This window comes from Zonotrichia leucophrys, chromosome 24 (assembly GCF_028769735.1).
Source record: "Zonotrichia leucophrys gambelii isolate GWCS_2022_RI chromosome 24, RI_Zleu_2.0, whole genome shotgun sequence".
Taxonomy (NCBI): Eukaryota; Metazoa; Chordata; class Aves; order Passeriformes; family Passerellidae; genus Zonotrichia; species Zonotrichia leucophrys.
The window spans coordinates 6,080,116-6,103,643 of NC_088193.1; the positions used below are offsets into that span (position 1 = coordinate 6,080,116).

A 23,528-nucleotide genomic window follows, 5' to 3' on the forward strand; every position below is an offset into this window, starting at 1 on the left:
CACACAAACAGCGTGCCCGCCCATTTTATAACCGCGCCCACTGCGCCCGTGCCCCGCCCATACCCGCCTTTGACCACGCCCCTTCATCGGAACCACGCCCCCACCCGCCAGCCACTATCATTGTTATGGCCCCGCCCCCCTCGCGTCACAGTCCCGCCTCCTCTGGCACCGCCCCTCCCCGGTGCGCAGGAAGTTCCTCCCCCAACGGCGCGTCACTTCCGCCCGCTCGGTGCGCACCCCCATCATGGCGGCGCCCTGCGGCTCCTCGCAGCTCCCACCGGCCGAGCCACCGCTCCGCGTCCCCAAGATGGAGGTGCTGTCGCCGGGCTCACCGGGCGCGCTCAGCGACGGCAACCCCAGCCTGTCCGACCCCTCCACGCCCAGCGGCGCCTCCCCGCTGGGCGCGGGGCCGGCGGCCGGCGGGGCCGCGCTGGGCGCCCGCGGCGGGGCCTCGCCCTCCGTCTCCTTCTCGCCCGGCGGCGCCGCCGCCGCCGCCGCGGCCGCCGCTTGCCGCGGGATGTCCTGGACGCCGGCGGAGACCAATGCGCTGATCGCCGTGTGGGGCAACGAGCGGCTGGTGGAGGCGCGGTACCAGCAGCTGGAGGGAGCGGGCACCGTGTTCGGCAGCAAAGCGCCCGGGCCCGCCATGTACGAGCGCGTCTCCCGCGCCCTGGCCGAGCTGGGCTACGAGCGCACCCCGTCCCAGTGCCGGGAGCGCATCAAGGTACCCCGGGGGGCGGCGGCGCGGCCCGGGACGGGAGGGGAGGGTGGCCCGGGGGTGCCTGTGCCCGCCGCAGGTTGAGTGAGCTCCGGGATCACTTCCCTGCAGAGCTGCGCTCCTGAGCGTTCTCTGCTCCTGGGACACCGCGTCCCGGCGGTTCAGTCCCTCGGGATCTGTCCTGAGCATCCTCTGGCGCTGCCTCCGGGTGTCAGTCTCTCCTTTGGCCCTGGATTTGGGGGTACCCTGTCCCCAGGGCTGGGCCTCTCGGGGTCTCCGTGCTGCAGTTTTCTGGAGGTTCTCCCCAGCACTGAGCCCAGCCCTTACCCTGCCTGCCGGTGTCCCATTCCCTGGTTCCCCTGGTTCCAGTGGTGTCTCCTGGCTGCCTCATCCTCCGGGTCCCTCCCTTGTCCCTGTATCCTCCAGCAGCGCCTCTGGGACACGGGCACTGCTCCCCAGGGGTTCAGCTCCTCTCCTGTGGGTGGCTGTGGCAGCATCCCGTGGTGCTGAGTGGGGAGGGACACAGCATCCCAGTTGTTTGTGTCCCACAGCCCCAGCAGGATCTTTGCCCTGGGTGTCCTCCTTTGGCCCCAAGTGCTGTGGGTGCTGTGCTTGGCTCTGTCCCCTCCTGGGTCCCCCAGCATCCTCTGGCCATGAGGGGCTGGCCCTGGCTGCTCCCTGTGCCCCCCTTGGGAAAAGAGCTCCCAGGAACAAGGGGTGGCTCTGGTTGCTCGTGCACTCCTGGCTCTGCCCTTTGCTGTGGAGTTGTTTTGTGGAGTCTGATGGCTCAACGGGGACATTCTGTGGCTTCACAGACCTCTTGAGTAACTGATAAACAGCCCCATGAGCTGTGTTCTCCAGAGGGACCTTTCCACTTCCATCATTCCCTGGAGAAAAGGGCTGGGTTTGCTTCCTGCTTTGGGAGCAGCTCCTTTGTCCATCCTGCTTGTACAGAGAGGAGACGCTGGATGATGTGGAAATGGCTGTGGGGCTTGGGTTTGTAAATGTGGATGATGTCTGGGAGGATGATTTACACACTCTGGTCTCCCTCTGGGCTTATTTCTCCTTTCCTCACCCATTGGGCTCCTGCAGCCAATTCAAATGGAATGAGAAATAAATGTGTTGTTATTGCTGGGGCTCAGTGGACTGGTTGTTTCTCCCTCTTCCCATCCCTTAAAAACACCTGCTGGGGCTGTTCAGGTGGGAACACCTGGGCTGCCTTTAACTTGCAAAATACATGGAATTAGGGAGGCTGCAGCATCAGGAGTGTCTGAGAGTGAGAGATTTCCACTTTGATCCCTGTTGATTAGAGCAGCCTGTCCTGGAAATAGATACTCAAAGCAAACCCACTTTCTATAGAAATTTTGGGTTCTGGATGTATTTCAGGGATGTATTTCCCTCACGTCTGTGTATTTGCTGCTCAGGGACATTTTTCCCTTGAACATACCCAAATATTTTTGGAGAGGAAAGTTGCTGCTCTGCAAAGCCTCTTGGAGTCCCTCTGACACAACCAGAGCACACAGCCTTGAGCTGCACGAGGGAAACACAGGTTGGATAGCAGGAAAAAGCTTTTACAGAAAGAGTGATAAAGTTCTGGAATGTTCTGCCCAGGGAGGTGGTGGAGTCCCCATCCCTGGGTGTGTTTAACAAAGCCTGGATGTGGCACTGGGTGCCAGGGTTGAGTTGGGATGTTGGGGCTGGGTTGGACTCCATGATCTTGAAGGTTTCTTCCAACCTGGTCATTTGTGAATTTTCCTGGTGGCTCTCAAGGTGTTTGTTGCTTGAATCAGCTCTTTGTGAGCTTTGCCAGAGGCAGTTGCATGATGGAAAAGTTCCTGGAGGTGCTCTGGCTTTGTGCAGTGGTTTTGGGCTGTGGTTGGAGTCAGTGCTGTTGCTCCCAGCCCCAGTTTTGGGGTGTGCTGGCAGCTTGTGAGGTGTCACCTCACTGTCAGAGCAGCCCAGAACTGGCTCTCTGGGTTTGGATGGAGCTGATTTTGGGACTCCTTGCAGCTGAGGGTTCTCCCACTTTCCCTTCAGAGGTGAGGCTTGAACACATCTTTGCCCCTGAAATACTCAAGCTTGGAAGAAACCACCCATCAAACAGCAGAAAAAGAGCTCAAGGCTGATATTTATCACCAAGAGCAGCTCCTGACAGACCTGTTAGATGTTTCTAGATTGCAGGACATCAGGCTGGGCTCTCCTTCAACACTCTGTGTTCCATCCACGAGTGCTCCTGGGCACAGCCTGGCCTCTCCTCAGGCCATGTGCAGGGCAGGAGCAGCTGCAGGAATGCTGCTGCTGTCCCTGGCACCATCCACCCAAACTTTGCACATCCTGGACCCCACAGTGAGGCCCTTCCTCAGCACAGTCCTGCAGCAGCAGCAGTGTGGCTTTTCTTTGTGCTCTCAGGGGGTTTTGGGCTGGAATTGCTGGGAAATGAGCCCTTGCTGGGAGCTGGGAGCTCTCCTGGGTGTCAAGAATTTCCCTTGTTCCAGGGATTATTGAGATAGTTGTTGTGGGAGCTGTTGCCAAGCCTAAAGTCCCAGTTTTTGTAGGATTCCAGGCAGGATTGGCTGCTTGGCATTTCCATGGTCCACCACAAACAGAAGTCACTCCTGGATGTGGAGGGGTCATGCATGGATTCCTCTGGGATGGAGCAGGAATTGTCATTGCTGCAGGAGCAAGAGGAGGGCACAGGCACCTTGGAATCCTCCACACTGAAAACAGGACTGGGGAGATGATGAAGGAGCTGCATTGTCCCATTTATTACCCTAAATATTCTGTGTTTCCATGATTTTATAGGATACTTAATGCCCATCAAGGGACAGAGCTCAAGGCTTTGCTGCTGGATAATAAATGGTGCTTCAAACATTCCAGGATCAGCTGGTTTTTAAATGAATTTAGATAAGGGTGCCATGCTGCTTTCCTTGGGAACACCTGCATTCCCTGGACACACCAAACCTTGAGTCTCAGCAGCCCAGTTGAGCTGGAAAGGAACAAATCAGCTTGTGAGCAGAGAGTTTTCCAGTTGTATGGCATGGGTGCATTCTCTCCTAATTCAAACAGGGTGTGCAGAACAGAAAGGTCCCAGTGCAGATTTTTGTCTGTCTCTCACCATCTGCATCTGCTTTTCTGCACATCAGAGGCTGCTGGCAGGTTGGAGCCACTCTGGGAGGGTCTGTTTCAAATTTAGGGACCATTTTGACATTTCAAATGTAGGGATTCACATATAAATGTTCCAGCAGCTTTTCCTTTGGAAAGAGACCTTGAGTCTGACTTGGTGCCTCTGAGATTTGTGGCTTGGGTAGCTCTGCAGCTGGGAGCTGCAGGAAGAATGGAACATCTTGATTTCTGCCTGTTGCATTCCTAGAAAAGCTGTCTTGTGTTCCATAGCATCCTCACCCCTTCAAATCCCGTTCTGTCCTTAATCCTTGCTTGTTCTGCTCTTTCCATCCAGCCCTTTCCTGTTCCCTGTGTTCCTGAGCAAGGATTTTGCCTGGTTTTCTATCCTGAAACCCATCACCTTCCCACAGCAGCACATGCAGAGCTGTTTGTTTTCAGGTTTGACTTTAGAGCTGGGATTTTAAGGCAGGTGATGGAATATTTGGCCAAACCTTGCTGGGATCCTGTGCCCTGCACTGGGTGATGCTTCCACTGAGGAGCAGGAGGTTTGCTGGGGATTTAAACATGAGAAAATGAGTTGTGTGAAGGCCACACAGTTTGGAGGTCACAGGGTACATGGAATATGTTCCATCAGGGTGTGGAACTCCATCACTTCATCCTCTTCCATTGGGATGCTCTGGGAAGGCACAGCAGAGTGGGAGTCAAGGGATGTTTTCAGGCAGTAAAGGCTTGGTTTGTTTTAAAGGAATGTTCTGGAAATAATGGGCTCCAGTTGTTCCTCACTAGCAGATTTTAGGCTTTTTTTTTAAACCCATGGGAGATTTTCTGCTGCTCTTGCTTGCATCTGGATGGAAGGTGGATCAGACTCATCCTGCTGATGGCACAGGGCTCACTTGGGCTGAGAGAGCATTTCAGGGTGGAAATCCTCTGCCTGGAGAGCCTTTCCCCAGCAGAGACAAATCCCTTCTCAGAAGCTGCTGGTAAAACTAATTTCAGGGCATTTTTAGAATGTCATTTCTTCAGCTACTGCAGAAATGTGAGTTCTGCTTTTGTTTTGCCTTTCCCAGAGTCAATGCCAACCCATTGATTCCAAGAGAAGCAGTTCCAACATCTTAACTCCTGACTGCAGGAATTCCCAAGCGTCACTGCCAATCCAGTTCTGCTGTTTTTGAGGTTTTTTGTGTGTGTAACAACTTCCTCTTCTTCCCAAATGGGTGACTGGAGGTTTTGGTTGGGTTGTGGTTGTCCACAAAAGTAATTTGTTTCTCAAAAGGAAAAGAAATACCTTGAAGATGCTGGTTGAGTGCTTCAGAAAGATGGGAGTGCCACAAACCCACATGAAATGGGAAGGGATGGAAAATCACACCTGACTACCAGCTGTTGGTATTTCTTGCTTTAGGCAACACAAACACCATGATGGTGGGGCTTGTTTGTAAGGGGGCTGTGGCTTTAGCTGCTCTGTGATGCAAACAATGTGTAAACCTTGCATGGAGTTGTTTTTAAGGCAGGAAAAGCTGCTCCAGCAGAAGGAATGCTTGCTGTGAGCTGCTGGACATGAGAGGATTCAGAAATGTCCAGTGATGGAGCCTGGGTGCATTTCATGGCAAGCATCCACCTTCAAAGCAGCTTTGCCTTTGATTTGAGCTGACCAGGATGGAGAGGGATTTTCTACAAGGCAGAGCCAGTGGGAATGTCTTCCCAGGGACAGGGCAGGGATAGATGGGATATTGGGAAACAATTCTTCCTGTGAGGCTGCTGAGGCCCTGGCATGGGCTGTCCTGAGAAGCTGTGGCTGCCCCATCCCTAAAAGTGTCCAAGGCCAGGCTGGGCAGGGCTTGGAGCAGCCTGGGATGGTGGAAGGAGTCCCTGCCATGGCAGAGGGTTGGAGCAGGATGAGCTTTAAGGTCACTTCCACCCCAATTCCATGATTCTGGGTTTCTATTTCCTTTCAATGTGGTGTCTTTATCTTGAGTTTATCTCACTCCCAGCTCCCCATCCCATTATCTCCCTGGGCTGTGATGTGTGTTGGTGTTCAGGTTACCTCCCCTTCTTCCCTTGGCTTACATAGATTCAGATGTGCTGGCTTTTCCAGGCTGCCATTCCTTGAATCCCTCCCAGCAGCCCAGCTGCTCACTGGAGGATCTCATGTGCTCTGGTAGGTGGGAGCAACTTTTTGTTGACATTTACAGCAGGAAAAAATGAACCCTTCAGATTGAATGGTTTCAATCCTTTGTGGGGCTGTGGCAGAGGAGCATTTCTGGGATGTGAGTGTCCTGTGGAATGAACACTCTTGGATTTGCTCTCAGCTGGGGTATCTGCAGAGAGCTGTTGTGCTGGTAAGAATCTGGCCTGAATTGCACATGCAGGACTGGTGTCTTTACAATCCAGTGGCTTCTACTGGCTTCTACTCTGGTCTGATCATTCAGGTGTACCTGGGCCATTCACTGCTCGTTCCATGGGTGCAGAATGATTCCCAGAGGGAGCTGGGAGGTTGTCTTGCTGAGACAGAAACAGCTGATGGGTCAGAAACTCATTGCAGGAGGACAGATTGGCAAAACTTGAGCATTAAATCTCATTTAGGGAGATTTGGGAACATTAAATCCTAGACTGGGCACACACAATTTTCTCCTGTAGTGCTCTCTGACCATGGAAGACTTGGGAAGATGTTAAAAATCCTCACTGTGCTTCAAGTGCTGTCACAGGGGCAGATTCCTGCTCACCTCCTCTTGCTGAGTGTGTAAATTTGGGGGCCAAGCAGGCAAAGCTTTCTGGGTGCTGTGGTCTCACCTGTTACCAAACCTTGCACCACTGGTGGTGAAAATTGGGGTTTGAGTGACTTTTGGTATTTCAGTTCCAGCTTTTCCCATGGATTTAGGGATTGGTCTCCTTGTTAACATTTTCACAGAGACCTCAGGTCACCCACAGCTGGGACACTGTTGGATGTGAGCTGTTTTTAGGGTTGTGAATGACACAAGCCATTTCCCTTGTGGTGCTGCCCATGCTGGTGCTTTCTGCCCTTCAGTGAAGCTCATTTTGGACAGGAGGGTTTTCCCTCCCACCCATGGAATGATTTGTGCTGCTCTTCCTCTGCTGGATGGGCTTGTGGTCTCTCCATTCACTTGAGGACCAGCAGGATTTGAGTCTGTGATCTCTCAAGGCTTGCACAGATGTGGTTTCTTGAATAATCTCAGACCTCTTTTCATCCAGGCTGCTGCAGTTTGGGTTTTCCTTAAAGGTCTGGTTTTGTGAGTGGTGTAATGGTGTTTGTCCTGATCACAAAGATGCAGCAACTTCCAGTTTGATTTTTGGAATGAGCTTGTTTCCAAAGGCAAGGTGACCTTAGGTGTGGCTTTCATTGCTCCAAAGTCAGTAATGTTGGAACAGGTCATGCCAGGGCAGGTTGGAGCTCACTCAGGCATCTCATCCATTTAGGGTGGATATCAGGAAAAGGTTCTTTCCCCAGAGGGTGGTTGGGTACCTGCACAGGCTTCCCAGGGAATGGTCATGGCACTGACCCTGCAAGAGCTCCAGGAGCATTTGGGCAACACCCTGAGACACAGGGTGGGATTGTTGGGGTGTCTGGGCAGGGCAGGAGCTGGACTGGATGATCCTGGTGGGTCCCCCCTATAACTCAGGATATTCTGTGATTCTGTGATCTCTGCAAGCTGAGCTCTGTCTGGAGCACCACCCACTACATCCAAACTCTGCAAAGTCCTTGGCTTGGTGGGTCTGGTTGTGCTTCTCTGCCTTCTCAAGCTTGAACAGGTTCATTTCTATTCTTTTCATCCAGTTCTGGTTTAAGAAAAGCAGGAGCATTGAGAGCCAGAGGTGCCCAGCTGGCAGCCTTCCTGCAGGCAGTGCTGGAGTCTCCTCTCCAGGGGTCTGGCTCAAACAGCAGCAAATCCCTGCTGAGGGTCTGAGCATCCTCCTGAGCATTCTGATAGCAGCCAGCAGTGGAGCATCTTGCCAGGTTGTGGATTTGGGCCCACAGCCCCACATGTCACTGCTGTCCTCACCCTGATGGGACACAGCCTGTTAAACCCCAGCTTCATTCCCTCTTGGCAAAGTCCTGTCTCGTGGGGGCTGACCTCTGCAATTGGCTGTGCAGCTTCTGTAAATAATTCCTGTCCAGGCAAGAAGAGTTTCTTTTGTGTTATATTTAATTGTGATTTAGAAATTGGTGTAAATAATTCCTGTCCAGGCAAGAGGGGTTTCTTTTCTATTATGTTTAATTGTGATTTAGCAACTGGCAGTGGTGGCTGGGAGTTTTTGTTCAGTTTCAGGTCTCCCTAACCAAAACTTGAATCTGCCCTGCCTCGACTGATATTCCCCTCCCTGTGTCTGTCAGGGTGACTTGGCTTCTTCATGGTCCAAAGAGAGCTTTGTGCTTACCTCAATTAAGACAATCAGCTTGTCTGTATTTACCCCCAACCCTTCTCCCCTCATGTGAGGGCATTCCCATCACTTTTCCTCTGAGGCAAATCCTTCAGGAAGTGTTTGGGTAAATCAGGACACAGCCAAGGCCTTGCTGTTTGCCATAGAGAGTGATTCACTGTGGCAGCCACCGTGTCCCAGTGCTGTGCTTGGGGACAGTGCAGATGTGCAGCCAGCTGTGGGCTGGAGCCTTTGCAGACTGGGCTGTGGCAGCTCCTGGGACTGACCCTGAGCTCTTGGGGCCTCACATTCTGCAGAGGGATATTCCTGTTTGGAATGCTGGAGATGCATTGGTGTCATCAGCTGCCTTCCTGCAGTGGGGTGTGGCTCTCCCAGGAGTTTGAGGTGCTGCTCTTCTCATTTTATTTTTGATAAACCACAGAAATGGGCCTTGTTGAGGCAATACCCCGTGTAAGTCTTGTGTTCTCCTGCCTTGCACATAGCTTTTAACCTAAAAGTTCATGAGCTGAAGTTACTGCACAGATTTGTTACCTTCTGCTCCCAGGAGCTTAAAAATGGAGGCTTTGAGACCTTTCACTGTCCCTACAACCACTCCAGGCTTCAAAAGCTGTTTCTTTTGTCCCAGTGTAGTTTCACCTTGTGTTTCCTGTGAGTATCCTGGCGTGATGAGGGAGGGAGCTGTTTGGCACTGCTGTTCTTTATTTGGGATATAAAGCTGAGAACTCCTCTGAGCTTCTTTGGAGCTGAGTGTTGTGCTAGGTGGTGCTCTGGACCCCTTTAGGTTGCTGTAAATTAATCAACTTAAAATGTGGACACAGCCACAGGCCACCAAACTGCTCTGCAGAGCCCATGGCTTCCCCCTGAGTAAGAGCCTGTCTCAGATCAGGGATCTGGCATTCCATGTTGGACAACCTCAGGTTATATATAAAAAGCTTGCTGTGGTCTGGTCCTCCCTCATCTTATTTTTGTGCTGGGAGGAGGACCATGTCTGCAGCCTTCCTAAAGGTTTTTCTCATCCTCATCCTGCAGTTCCTGCAGAGCTCCAGGTTCTTCGGTGGCTTCACTTGTAGAGATGAGGACTCGTGAGTTAGAAATGGTGAGAAAACCCCCAATGGGCTTTGTGACTGTCTCCTCCTTTGGTTTTCCTGATGATAAATTAAGTGGGGATAATGTGTGTTCGTGTTGCAGGCAGTGTTGCAGAACAATAAGCAAAAGCCTCGGTCTCTTCCAGTCTGAGCAGTCACTGGGCAGTGATCAGGTCTGTTTTCAGTTCCTTGTCCTACATTTCCTGCTTTCTGTATCTGTATCAATCTGTGTGTGTGCACTTCAGGAGCCACGGAGCAGGAGTTGAGCTGGACACCGGGAGGAGTAGAGGAGGTGCGTAAGAAAAACCAGATCTTAGCTCTTGGAGGGCAGAATGAAATGGTGAGAGAAAGGTTGAGGGTTATAAAATGTCCAGGTTTCCTGAGGTCTGAGCAATTATTTAGGTCTTACCAGGCTCTGAAGAAGAGAAGCTTGTGGATTTACTGACTCGTGGTATTTGGAGGGAACATCAGGAGAAGTTATAGGAGCTGCCTGCTGGGTGAGCCTCCAAGAAGAAAGAGCTAGCAGGAATCTTGATTCTCCAGCACACAAGACCAAAGAGCCACCAGCTGCTTAGCCACAGGCCCTTTGCTGCTTTGGAAATCCCTATATTTGAGATTATTTCCCCTCAAATTTGAGGTTATCTGCTTGCAGAAGCAGAGGTGACACAGCCAGGTGAGAATCTGGGCAGTACCCCCAAAAGTATCAATCATGAGCAGTCACACTATTGCTCATTTATTTTCATCCCCTTTCCTGTGTTGCTCCCTTTAGTTTTTCTACTTGTCTGCATTGCCTTGCTGCTAAATTATTTTGATAGTAAAATAAGCCAGATTGCAGCCTGACTGAAATAATTAATTACTACCAGGCTACAACCTAGTGTGGGATCCTCCTTAACCCCATTGGTGGGGAGAGATGTTTGAAGCACATGCTGAAAATAGGGTGTGAAAATAGAGTGGCTGAGGGTGTGGGGCATCCCCAGAGGGCTTGGCCAAGCGTAGGGATGCTTTGGAAACATTTCCTTTCACTTGAAGGCTGCTAATAAATTCAGCTGGAGGCTCTAAATCCATGTTTAACTCCTATGGATAAGCTGGCACAGGTACAAGAACTGGGGCCTGGGAAATATATTTTAAAAAATCTATCTTGGGTGGATTTTAGAGTTATGGGAGTGAAATGACTTTGCCCTTATTGGTCAGTGAGATTTGAGCTCAACAGAGAGAAATTGGAGTGAGAAAGGTGAATTCTAACAATCAAATGTATCTATACCCCAGCCTGAGGGATCCCTCCTTGCACCAGCAGATACCAGCAGGTTTCTAGGCTGGGTTTTGGTGCTAGATTGCACAGCAGGTTGTTTTCCACCCTGCTCACAGACAGAAATTCAAATGTGCTGGTGTCCATCCAAAGAGGATCTATCTGTTTATCCTGAGGTAGTTATGGCAAAAGTGGGAAGGGTTCCACCTTAAACCGTGGAATAACTCATGCCTGTTGTTGCCTGTGTGTTTATATGGGTTATTTTTTTATTTTGTCTTGTTTTCGTGTGTTTTTGTTTAAAACAGCAGGGTAATACTGACTTGCTGCTTAGCGGTTTTGCTTCTGCCCCCAGGGCTCTGAATCTCAGGAGGAAACTGGTTAGAAATGTATCCCTTTGCTGCTGATGCTGTTAAACCAGTGTGTGAGGAGCATTAGGTAGGTTCCAGCTTTCTGGAGTTTTAAAAGTTCCTTTCTTTGGGGGGAAAAAAAAAAATCAAATAGTTTTTGTAATGATGTGTCCATTACAGTCCTCCTGCAGAAAGCAAGGAGCAGGATTAGTCCTTCCCAAATTAATGCCTCTCTTGATTTCTGGAGACAGCTTTGCCATTCAAGTCAGAGCCTCAGCAATCTGATAAATTTAATTTTTAAAAAATTAATGTTTTCTAGCAGTTTACCAATCTGAAAAAACACCCAAGACCCAGAAAGCCTGGGGCATATAATTGTCTTTCAAAATCAGAGCAGTGGTAGAATTAAAACCACACTGAGGGTTGTGTAGAAAGCTTTAGTTTTTTTACCCCCAAGTTGTTGTGTTTTGCTCCAGATTAGGGGGAAAACATGAATGGAACCATAGGCTTATCCAGCAGCAGAGAATGGCTTAGCCCTTGATGTGGGGTGGCAAAGGATCACCAGAACTGGGTGAGGCTTTGGCATCTGTGGGAGGTTCTGCCCCAGCTCTTACCAAGCCACCTCAGTGCTGTTACTTACTTGATGCTTGATATCAAAGTCTGAGAACTGGGAGCATTATTGATTTGACCTCTTTTAAATTTCAGCAGCTTCACAAGAGACAGAGTGAGTTAGTAAGGAATGCAAAACTATGTAAGTAATAAATATTTTCCTAGCTGAATAGCTTAGGCATATCCATTTTGTACCTTGTGTCTTCTTACCAGAGTAAGGAAGGTTGGACTGTCTTTGCTTTTGGGGGAAATCTTTCTGTTTTCCTTTCTCTCTCCTCCCTGCTTTCCCCTCTCCAAGCTGTGGGCACAACACCAGCTCTGCTTTCTCCTCCTCGTAGTAGGTGTGCATTTTCCTGGCTGATTGGTGTCTCTGACTGGGGGGCTCTTGGTATTTTTATTTTATTTTTTTTCCCCTGCATCCATAGGAGATCTGGGGATTTTTTTTATTTTAATTTTTTTTTAAGCAAGAAAGAGAATAAATTACCCAAGTTAAATCTGAGGAATCTGTAGCTGCTACACAACTTGTCCTGTGTCATGGATGTTAACGCTAAGCGGGAATGTTGGATCTATATGATGCTTCCTGGTGGGTGTACATTAATTTGGGAGCATTGCTCATCAACGTGGGGCAAATATGACCAACAGAAATAACCCCCAAAGCCCTAAACTCTGCCTGTGTGAGTGTGTGTGAGTGCCTGTGTGCTGGTGCAGCCCCACAGCCCTGACTGAGCCGCCTCTCTCTCTCAGACCCTCCGCAGGTGCTACAGCCGCGTCAAGGAGCACGGCGTGGGCAAGAGGAAAAGCAGCTACACCTTTGAGCAGCTGGAGCAGGTGTTTGGGCAGGGAGGATGGGACTCCCAGCCCTGCCAGCCCGTCCTCATCAACAGCAGTGGTCTGTACCAGGAGCTGGAGTCAGATGGCAGCACCATGGAGGAATACTCTCAGGAGGACTGGGGAAACCACAGCCAGGATCTTCACTGCTACCAGACCGGCGAGCAGGAGCTGGGTAAGAAATCCCATCTTGGCACTTCTGCCTCCCTGGGCTTCACCTGTGCTCCTGGGGGTCTGGCACACACATCTGTGCCAGCTTTCACCTCTCAGAATGTGCTCACGGTGTGTGACCGTGTTCTCAGGGCTCTGGGGATGAGGGAAGAGATGAGAATGTTGACTCCATGTTTCAGAAGGCCTGATTTATTATTTTATGATATATATTTTATTAAAACTATACCAAAAGAATAGAAGAAATTATTTCATCAGAAGGCTGGCTAAGAATAGAAAAAAAAAATGATAACAAAGGCTTGTGACTGACCAAGACAGTCCAGACAGCTGGGCTGTGATTTGCCATTAATTAGAAACAACCACATGAGACCAATCACAGATGCACCTGTTGCATTCCACAGCAGCAGATAACCATTGTTTACATTTTGTTCCTGAGGCTTCTCAGCTTCTCAGGAGAAAAAATCCTAAGGAAAGGATTTTTCATAAAAGATGTCTGTGACACACTGTGCTAAACACATCCTTGGGGAGACAAGGGACAGAAATTCCTCACTTAATCAAAAGCAAACCATGGATCAGGACTGGAAGAAAGAAGGGCTGTTTGCCCAGAAACAGCAGAGGTGACACTTTCCCTGTCTGTCCTTTCACTTCCAGTTTTATTTTCCCTCTTGAGATTCAGGAGATATTTTCCCTTTCAGTGGTACCTGGGTGTTACCATTCAAACACCATTTGCTTCAATTGTGAACAGGGCTTCAGCCTGCTGCTGGTAACACCAACAACTGTAAAAAATGTTGCTCTTTCTTATTTACCTTGATGTATTGATATTAAACATGTCAATATATTTATATCCTGAGGTGTGGCCTATTTAAAATGAAAAAATAGCAACTAAGCTCACACTTGATGTTTGAGACCTAAACCAAACTCTTCCACATGCTTTTCTTCCTGAATTATTGCCTAAAAGTCTCTGCCTAAAAGTCAATTTTTAAATTAATTTGGAGGCTTAATTGTTGCTCGTGGCTTTTTGAACTTTGTTAAACAGATCAGGGTACCACATCCCTGATAGCAAACACACTCCACTCTGAGCAGTTCTGGGAAGAAGTGGCTTTCTTGAGGCACATTTCTCTCAGGCTACTGCTTTTATGGGTGTGTGTTCCTCCCTCACCCTGAGCAGGGTTTTTTCACAGCAGGAGCTTTGAATTGATCAGATGCACTGGAGATGAAGGTGAATTGTGTAAAGGCTGTTTTTCCCCATTTATTGGCTGGGATGAAAGAGGGAGAGGAGATGCAGTTGGGTGTCTGTACACATCTGTGTTTGGGGGACTGGTGAGTCAGGATGCTTTGGAAGAGCCTGAGATCTCAGTTTAATGTTAAAATTTGCAAGTTGCCTGTTAACCACATTCCAGTTCCTCAGACTCCTTCCCTGGGGGATTTAAAAGTCAGAAATATGTGGGAGAGAAACAGTGGGGAGAAGAAAAACGTTACAAAACGTATGGAAATGATGGCTAATTCTGTCTGCTGTGGCTTGTTGTGGTGAGTCAAGCTGGGATCTCCTGGTTTGTCACCAGTTTGGGGACATTTGCGTGAGCTGGGGCTGATGATGCCCTTCATGCTCAGGAGTTGTGAGCAAAGCACTTGGCACAAAGCTCTGAATTGAACACAGATGCAGTTCTGCTGCTGCTTCCTCTTGAAATGTGCCATTAGAAGCAGAATTGCTTTTTCTTATTTTTTTTTTCCTTGAAACAATGTAGTTTGCAATTCTGTCAATGTGTGATTTAATGGATGGGACTGGAGCCTTGTCCGTGAAAAGATCTGAATCTCTCTCAAAACCTAAATGACCATATCTTTTCCAAGTTAAAGAAAAACTCAATCAATTACAGAGGGTGTAGGAGCTGGAGCTGTCTCATGTAGAACTCCAGCAGACTGCCTGGCTTAGGAAGCAACTCAGAGTTATTTTTTATTTAATTTCAAGCTCTTAAAAAAAAAAAAAAAAAGCCCTAAGAACATTATTTAAAATCTAATTATGTGTTGGAATTTTACCTTTCAGATGAAATGCCTACCACGAAAAGAACATTAAAGATAAAACAGGAATCTTCAGAAGACACGCAGTAAGTAATTTATGAATGTTTTACCCTGGAATGTATTTCCCTGGGGATAATGTGCAGGAGGAGAGGATATTTGAAACTTCTGTTTATAATTATAAATACATTGTGCAAGACTATTCATACAGTTGAATCTGCTTTATGCATTATTCCCATTACCTCAGAACAACTGAAAAGCTTCACAACTCTGTTTCTCCTTGGCTTTGCCATTCAAAAAATAAAACAAGACTTACTGCATGGATGTGAGGACTGAAAGCATGGATAGAATCCACAAGAGCAGCTCCCTTCCTTGCTGGGAAAGTGTGCCAAAGCTTGGGAGTCTCTGACTTTCATTTTTATAACTTTCCAGACCTTCCTGGTAACCTTTTGGCTGGGTTTAATCTAGCAAACACTGGAGCCTTTTGAATGCTTTGACTCTGCTTTGCCTCTCCAACAATAACACAGAGCATTCCCAAAAATGAAAGGAATTGTGCTGTATTTACTGTGCCCAGGGCAGCTTTCTGCCAGCCTTTAGGGCTGGTTGTGGGTTTGTCTGCAGTGGGAGTGAGCCCAGGCCCACAGATCCTTTGGAATTCCTCACAGGAGCTCCCACACCACTGGTTTTAGTGTTACTGGGATTTTCCATGGTAGAAAATCAGCTGCTGTAGGGTAGGAGGTCACCAGCACTGGGAACAGCAACAGAACATCCCTGATGAGTCATATAGAGCAGAGGCTTTGTACTGTAACTCAATTAAAAAAAAATCTCTAAAAAAATTAACATAAATATAAATAAGTAAAAAGAGAAATATAAATTTGAAATAACTTAAGAAAATAAAAATAATTTTAAAAGAAAAATAATTAACAAGAAGCTTCCATGGCAGTGGTGTGGCTTCATCAGACTCCTCACTTCAGGTGGATATTCACATAGCCAAAGGTGACTTTGAGCAAATTCATGTTAACAACTTAATGGCAACCTGGAGAAAAATAGCTTTTTTCAGTATAAACTTTGTTACTGCCACTTTGAACAGTTTCTTTGTGCTGTTCTGGAATAATTTTACTTTTAAGGAGTCCATAGCAAATAATCCTGAATTTTCTGAGGTGAAGGCTTGGACCACATGAATCTTCTCTTCCAAGTTTTAATGTGTGCATGAACAGCTGAATTAGATTTTGGTAAATGAGACCTTTTAAAGTTTTATGTTCATTTTTCCCCACAAATTCCCTCTAAAATGCAGTGGAGTCTCTGAACTCTGGGGCATTTTGTGAAGCATGCCAGTGATAAACTTATCCTACGTGCAGAGTGGAAACACAGAGCATTTTCCAATGCACAGATTTGCTAAAAGCTGCTTTTCCCCTTGTCTGTGAGGAGAAGGAACTTGTAAACTCTGACTCAGTAGGTTAAAAGCAGTCAGAAGATGCACAGCTGATACAAAGATAAGCTGGGTATTTATTTATTATCTTAAAAAAATAAAATTTCATCTAAAAGCCACAGTAGATAAATAGTTGTCAAACTCTTTCACCTCCTTGCACGGCATTTTGAAATGCAGATAGCCTACTTCAAAGTCAAGTTCATCTGCCTTCTTGGTCAAGGGCAGATTTTCAGCAGAAATTGTTTCCAGAAATCATTCAAATCCTGGAGAAACTTGTGGTGTGCTTTTGGACAGAGAGAAACAGAATTCTAGAATGGTTTGAGTTGGAAGGGACCTTAAAGCTCATCCTGTTCCAACCCTCTGCCATGGCAGGGACACCTCCCACTGTCCCAGATTGCCCCAGGCCTTGGGCACTGCCAGGGATCCAGGGTGGGCATCCTGTGCCAGGGCCTGCCCACCCTCACAGGGAACAATTCCCAGTTCCCAATATCCCATCCAGCCCTGCCCTCTGGCACTGGGAGCCATTCCCTGTGTCCTGTCCCTCCATCCCTTGTCCCCAGTCCCTCTTCAGTTTTCCTCAGAGCCTTCTCCTCTCCAGATAAACACCCCCATCTCTCCCAGGCTGGCTCCAGAGCAGAGGGGCTCCAGCCCTTGCAGCATCTCCGTGAGCTCCTCTGGGCTCCTGCAGCAGCTCCAGCTCCTCCCTGTGCTGGGAGCCCCGAGCTGGGGGCAGCTCTGCAGGTGGGGTCTCACCTGGGGGCAGAGGGGCAGAATCCCCCCCTGCCCTGCTGCCCAGGCTGGGGATCAGCCCAGCACAGGGGGGTTCTGGGCCAGGGCCTGTCCAGCTCTCCCCCACCTGCACCCCAAGGCCTGCTTCCAGAGCTGCTCCCCATCCCTCCATCCCCAGCCTGGATTGATCCTGGGGGTTGCCCTGGCCCAGGTGCAGCACCTGCCCTTGGCCTTGTTCAGCCTCATGAGATTCCCCAAGGCCACTGACTGAGCTTGTCCCGATCCCTCTGGATCCCAGGCTGCCCCTCAGCCATGGAGCAGGAGCTCAGGGAAGGCGAGCATGCTGCTGCAGGTGCCAGTGCAGGTTTGTGTGAGAGCCAAGAGCTGTTTAAACCCCAGCACTGGTGTCTCCTTCTCCCCTCAGATCCCCAAGGACCCAGCTCACTGATGGCTGTGGGAACTCCCTGCCCTGGGCAGTGCTGGATTCATGTTGGTGCAGTTTGCTTGTGCTCATAACAGGAACTTTTTGCCATTACTCAAGTGCTGTGGGACTGGATGTGAGCAAAGGAGAAAGGGATAGGGAATGTCTGGACCAGGTTCCCCAAGTACCAATTAATGAATATAACCAATGGTTATTTTTGTGGGTGAAGGAGGGCTGGATGAAGATAAGGTGTCACACAGCCCCAAAACACTGAAAGGGCTGGGGAAAAGCGAGTTATAAATCTGGGAGGAAAAAAGGCCAATTGCAGCTTTAGGGATTTAGTGGGCATCCTGTGGATAGCTGTTAGTTACAGCAGGTGTACCACCTGCCTGGGTGTCTGAGGGCAGATACCCCATCTGCTCTGAATTCCCAGCAATGTGGGACAGCACAGCTGCCCCCACCCAGGCACTGTGCCTCCAAGTGACACAGAGAGAGCCATGGGCTCCTCTAGGGGGACAGGGAAAGGTGCTGCAAAGGCCAGAGCCCCTCTGCTCTGCAGCCAGCCTGGGAGAGCTGGGAGTGTTCATCTGAAGAAAGCTCCAGGAGAGCTCAGAGCTCCTTGCAGGGCCTGAAGGGGCTCCAGGAGAGCTGGAGAGGGACTGGGGACAAGGGATGGAGGGACAGGACACAGGGAATGGCTCCCACTGCCAGAGGGCAGGGATGGATGGGATATTGGGAATTGCTCCCTGTGAGGGTGGGCAGGCCCTGGCACAGGGTGCCCAGAGCAGCTGGGGCTGCCCCTGGATCCCTGGCAGTGCCCAAGGCCAGGCTGGGCAGGGCTTGGATCAACCTGGACTGGTGGAAGGTGTCCCTGTCGATGGCAGGGATGGGAACAAGATGAGCTGTTTAGGTCCCTTGCAGGCCAAAGTGTTCTGAGTCTGTGACACACAGGGATTCCATCTTTCAGTTTATTTCTGACAGCATGGGAGCCAAGGGCAGTAGGTAACCTGTGTCCATGGCCCATCCTCCAGCAGGATGCTCCTTCCCCATGTCAGCCCTGCTGTTGCCTGCCCTTGGCTGTTGTCTCCAAATAAACTGCTTTGAAAAGTGAAATAGCACTTAGAGACTTTGAGAAGTGGTTTGATTTCACTGCTGGCTTTGGGAAGATGAGCTAGAGAAAGCTCGTGGATCTTCTCTGCAAGCAGCTGCTCTGGGCCCTTTGAAGTCTGCCTCAGAACAAATTTGCGCCTACTCTTGTCTCAAGTCTTTCCTCATTTGAATTGCAAAAGCTTCCAAGGAGGAAGAAAGGCAGGTCCCAGACTCCAGCAGGGAGGGGATGGTTTGATGATGAGGGAAAATCCAGCTCTAGGGCACCTTCTGCAGCTGAAAAGTGAGATTGTCCTGACACACAACAGGTTAAACCCTCTGCTCTGCTCCCATTGTCCTCCTAAAAAATTTATAATATTAACAATACAAATAAAGCAAATACATAAGTACATGTTTAATAAATAATTTTAAATTGATGAATGAATGAAAATTACATTAATAAATAAATAATAGTAATTTTTACTGCTGATGGTACCTTTGCTTGGCTAAGTTGTCAAGATCCTGGAAATGCAAAGCTCAGCCAAGTCAGGTCCTGGCAAAAGCGAGAAGATGCTAAACCTGAGAAGCAAAACTACTTAAAATTCCTTTTCCCCTGTTCTCCTCTGCTGGAAGCAGTGAGTTCCTTGTGGAAAGCCCTTCTCAGTCTGCTGCTGAAGCTCAGCTCCCATGCAGTGATTCCCATCCCTGCAGGAGCAGTTGCAGTGACTAATGCAGCCGAGCTGGGTCTGGGTTGTGCCGAGCTAAACCAAGCAGAGTATTTATAGTGCACTTAATAAAGGTGGGGGCTTTGCTTTCATTCCTCACTCTGCTCCTCAGCTGTTGAATGAAAACCTGCCCACGCCGTGCTCTCCTGTCTTTGCTTTGGGAAGGGAATAACTGGAGCTGAGCTGCTGTCAGGAGTGGATTGTGTGTGCCAGTGCTGAGACACTGAGCTGTGCTCCAGCACTGCCCTGTCCCCTGTCCTACCCCCTTGTGCCCAGAAGGTAAACTTGCACTTCCAGAAGCCTCAAAATGATATTTTCCAAGCATGGCAAAGCATCAGGGAAGCTTTAAATGACTTTTGCCACAGTGTTTGAGTAAATGGAAATGGATTTGGGGTAAACATGTATTCTTCTTGTCTGAGATTTCTCTCTGTTGCTGCTGGCTAGTGGAACTGACTCAGGAATAACTTGCAGTAAGAAACAGAACTTCAGTGCTGATGGAATCAATGTTTTTAAGAACCCCTGGGCTCTGCTTGTCCAGCCTGTCCCTCCTCAGTGCTCTAGAAACTGTTACACTCAGTTGTGGTGGAAATGTACTTCCCAAAATGCCTTTGAAGGTCTTCTCAAGGAACTTCTGACATGGTTGGTGGTACAAGGCAGGTGAGGTTGATGAGGTGGTGATGGATGTGGCGCTGGTGTCACTGTGAGGAGGGAGCTGCCCCAACCTGGATGCTCAGAAACGCTTGGCAGGGTTTGGGCAGCACAGGTGAGGTTTGCAGGTGGTGTGCACCAAGCATCAGATGTCAAACCAGAGCTCTGTGTCCCACACCCAGAGGCCTCCATCACCTGCAGGACACCCAGCAGTTGGGGAGCCTTGCCAGAATCACGTGCCTTGTAGTTAGACCTGTAGAAGGTTTTTTGGGATGAAAGGCTCTAAAGTGGGGCCTCTCCAGCACCACAGGAAAGCTCTGCAGCTCCCAGTCCAGTTTTCTTTGAACCCTTACATACTTTATGATGGAAAAAGACCTCATCCCCACAGATGATATTTTTATTTTTGATTGGGCAAGAATGCACCTGCCAGGATCAGCCTTGCTTGTGGGGTGTTGTATCTGCTCTTAGAGGCCTCCTGTCCCTCACCAGCCTGGTGCTGGACCCCACTGGGAAGCTGTTGGGAAGGGCTGGTTTTAGGCAGTTCGAGGGATCTCGAGGAACCTGCAGGAGCAGGGAAATTTGTGTGTGCCCTGCACAAGACCTGTGTCACCTGGTACAGTATGTCCTCCTGGTGGGGTGTGGAAGGAGAAAAAAATCCTCCTGGGAGTGCAGAGGTCTCCACAGTTCAGTTTTTCAGATGTGGCACAATGGATAAAGGCAGGAGAGCTGCATGGAAGGATCTTTTACATCCCATTTGTTGGACCAAGAGAGGTTTCTCTGTTAGCAAACGAGTTGCATTATCTTCTACAGCTTTCATTATAGGACAATAACTTCCCAAATTAGGAGTTCTTCCTACCAGCTAATTACACCCTAATGATCTCATTTATCCTGGAGGAAGCTGTTCCAGCTCGCTGCAGGTGCACACAGATGCTCTCTCCTGATGTAAACCCCTCTCTGAAACCTTGCTGCTGGGAGTGAAAACACATTTTTGTGAGCGTGGGGATTTCTTAATTGGCTGTCTGGAGGGATTGCCAGTGTCCATCCCATGGCATCTGGGATGTGTCTGGGAGCCTCTTCTGCTCCAGAGGCTTGGTCCCCTGAGCTGTGCTTCCCCCCCAGCACAGGGACAGAGCCCTTGGGAGTGGCTTCATGCTCCCATTGGGGTTTTTACAGTTACAGTCCCATTTGCTGGCATTAATTTGGGGATAACAACGAGGCAGAAGTGTTTTGAGTGGCAGTTGTGAGTTTGGGATGCAGTTCATGAACCATGTGCTGAGAGAAGCCCAGGATTGTAAGGAATGACCCAGTAGTAAAGTGTGTGTTTATTCAGCAGTGCCAGATACGTGCTTCCCTGAAGATGCTTTGATATCAAGAGGAGTTGGGGTTGAGTTTGTTTTTGTTTTGTCAAGACTAATTTTAAATTAGTCTTGACAAAACTTGTCTTCATCAGGACATTGTTTACAACCTATAAACTACCCCAGAAATGTAGTAGTAAGAAAAGCCAGGCAAGAAAGCTGATGGGGATTAATGTTTTCTGAATGTTGGTGCATTCCCTGGGAAAGCTTTCAGCTCTGATGCCTTTATCCTTGTCTCCATTTCTTCATTTGCAGGAAGCGTGACGTCATGCAGAACATTATGCAAATCTTGGAGTCGGTCCAGTTGAAGTGGGAGCTGTTTCAGAGCTGGACGGACTTCTCCAGGCTCCACCTTTCCAACAAACTGGCCATTTTTGGCATTGGCTACAACACCCGCTGGAAGGAGGATATCCGTTACCACTACGCCGAGATCAGCTCCCAGGTGCCCCTGGGCAAGCGGCTCCGGGAATATTTCAACTCGGAGAAACCCGAGGGTCGGGTGATCATGACCCGAGTACAGAAAATGAACTGGAAAAATGTTTATTACAAATTCCTGGAGATCACCATCAGCGAAGCCCGATGCTTGGAGCTGCACATGGAGATCGACTGGATTCCCATCGCTCACTCCAAGCCCACTGGAGGGAACGTGGTGCAGTATTTATTACCAGGAGGGATCCCAAAAAGCCCCGGCCTGTACGCCATTGGATACGAGGAGTGCCACGAGAAGCTCCCCTCCCCTCTGGCCGAGCACCGGGCGCCCGACCCCGGCAATGAGACTCCAGGGGAGCTGGAGGTGCCCTCCCCACAGGCCTCCCTCCGGGTGGATATGGAATCCGCCCGGATTATCTACTGTTACCTCGGCATCGCCGAGGTCCGGACTCTCCAGCAGTGCCTGTTTTTACACTTCCAGGCAAACACCAAAACCTTCAGCAAAGATTGGGTCGGGATCAACGCCTTTTTATCTCAGAACTGCGTCGTAGAGCCCGGCGTCTCACCCAAATCCATCTACATCAAATTTGTGGAAGTGGAGAGGGATTTTCTGTCTGCCGGCTCTTTGGTAGAGTGCCTGGAAAAAGCCATCGGGTACCCCTTAAAATTTAACAACTGAGTCTCGTCCTTCATAAGGATCAGGGCTTAGCGCCCCGTTTTCCATCTCACTGGGATCCCCCGGGGCTCGGGGACGTTTCGGCCTCCCCTGTGCGGGGCTGGCAGCGCCCGGCCCGGGGGCGGCCTCGGTACATTCCACACACGGGACAGTGCACACGGCGCCTCCACACCGCCCCGAGGGCCTGGGCTTCCCTTATCCCACGGTGTCTCATTTGGATGCATCCGTCTCGAAGTGTTCCTCTGGATCTGACTCAATAAGCAATAGATAACGGCGAGGGAAAACCCAACTCCCAGCCCGGGACTGTTTTTCAAAGTCACCCTTAGATACCTTGTATATAATTTAGGACTTCACTTTTTTCACCATCGAGTGTTCTCCTCTCTCCAAACAGTGTTGCCTGCAAAGACTTTGGGTTCTGTGACGTATTCCACATCCTTAGTAGCGTTGCCATATCTGCTTTTATTTTATTTTATTTTATTTTTATAACATTAAAATAATTCCTGGCTTTTTTATTTTTTCTTTATTTTTTCCTCACTATTTTTTCCCTATTTTTCTCTTTACTGTCTTTTTTTAATCTTTTTTTTCCTCTTGTTTCTCTCCTTTTTCTCTTCTTTTTCTTTTTCTCTCTATTCCTCTTTTTTTTTATCTTCTTTTTGTCTTGTCTTTTTTGTTTGTTTTTTAAATTTCTGTATAATTTTCCTTTGTTTTTTTTTTCTTTCGCTTCTTTTATTTTTATTATTTCTATTTTCACTTTTTACCCTTTTTTTGTCTTCTTCTCCTTTCGGTTTCCTTTTTTCCTTTTCTTTTTTTTTTTTTTTTTTCCTTTCAATCGAGTTCCATAACTCTCTGTGAGAACAACTTGGCAGCTGGGAAAAAACAATGATTATTTTTATTTGTTTTGTTGTCGACCCATTGCTTATGGATACAATCAAAGCTGTGAGAAGGGGAAGGTGGGGAGGGGGAGGGAGAGGGAGGGGGGTGGGGGAGGACGCATTTATGCCTTTTCAGCGTGTTCCTGCTCCAGCCCCGCGCCGGGGCCGCTGGGTTTTATTTCCTGGAGCTCATCCATCGGTGACGTTGTGACATACGATGAATGTGTCGGTCCTAATAAAATCAAACAAACACGTACAGAGCTTTCCACACATCCTTCTCCTTCTCTGGGGCAGCTTGGGGAGGTGCCCAGCTCTTCTCTGTGGATTTTCCCATCAGGGCTTTGCTCCTGGGGTCATTGTTGGAGGAATTGCTAAATTGTTTTTAATGAGGGGTGAGCACCGCCAGAGCCGTTGCTTTCCCTGCAGAGGTTCCCAGAAGCCTTGAAAGAAGTGAGGGTCAGTGCCCATCTGGAAGTTGGCATCACCTTTGAGCCCTGAGATGTGGAGTGAGGAAGGGGAGCAGGTCACCAGTGGGTCACCAATGCACTCTCCCCACTCTCAGCCTTCAGACAGAGGGAGAACGAGGTGAGTTGCCCCAAAGCTGCTGAGCTGGGAGCGTGGGGTGCAGC

The 23,528-nt window shown here is 49.0% G+C and overlaps 1 protein-coding gene across 3 annotated transcripts; it reads left to right on the top strand.

Moving 5' to 3' along the window:
- Positions 1–244: 244 nt before the first annotated feature.
- MSANTD2 (Myb/SANT DNA binding domain containing 2) lies at positions 245–22,526 on the top strand. Of its 3 annotated transcripts, none has more exons than XR_010442719.1 (4): positions 245–724; positions 9,266–9,332; positions 9,425–9,613; positions 10,920–10,987. XR_010442719.1 is itself a non-coding variant. In XM_064731907.1 (4 exons), the coding sequence occupies exons 1-4, from the start codon at positions 245–247 to the stop codon at positions 22,028–22,030; spliced, it is 1,653 nt and encodes a 550-aa protein (XP_064587977.1). In that variant the 3' UTR covers positions 22,031–22,526. The 3 variants fall into 3 exon arrangements, 2 of the variants coding, with proteins under 2 accessions (XP_064587977.1, XP_064587978.1); XM_064731907.1 differs by lacking the exons at positions 9,266–9,332; positions 9,425–9,613; positions 10,920–10,987 and adding exons at positions 12,265–12,523; positions 14,558–14,618; positions 21,178–22,526; XM_064731908.1 differs by lacking the exons at positions 245–724; positions 9,266–9,332; positions 9,425–9,613; positions 10,920–10,987 and adding exons at positions 11,636–11,662; positions 12,265–12,523; positions 14,558–14,618; positions 21,178–22,526.
- The last annotated feature ends 1,002 nt before the right edge of the window (positions 22,527–23,528 follow it).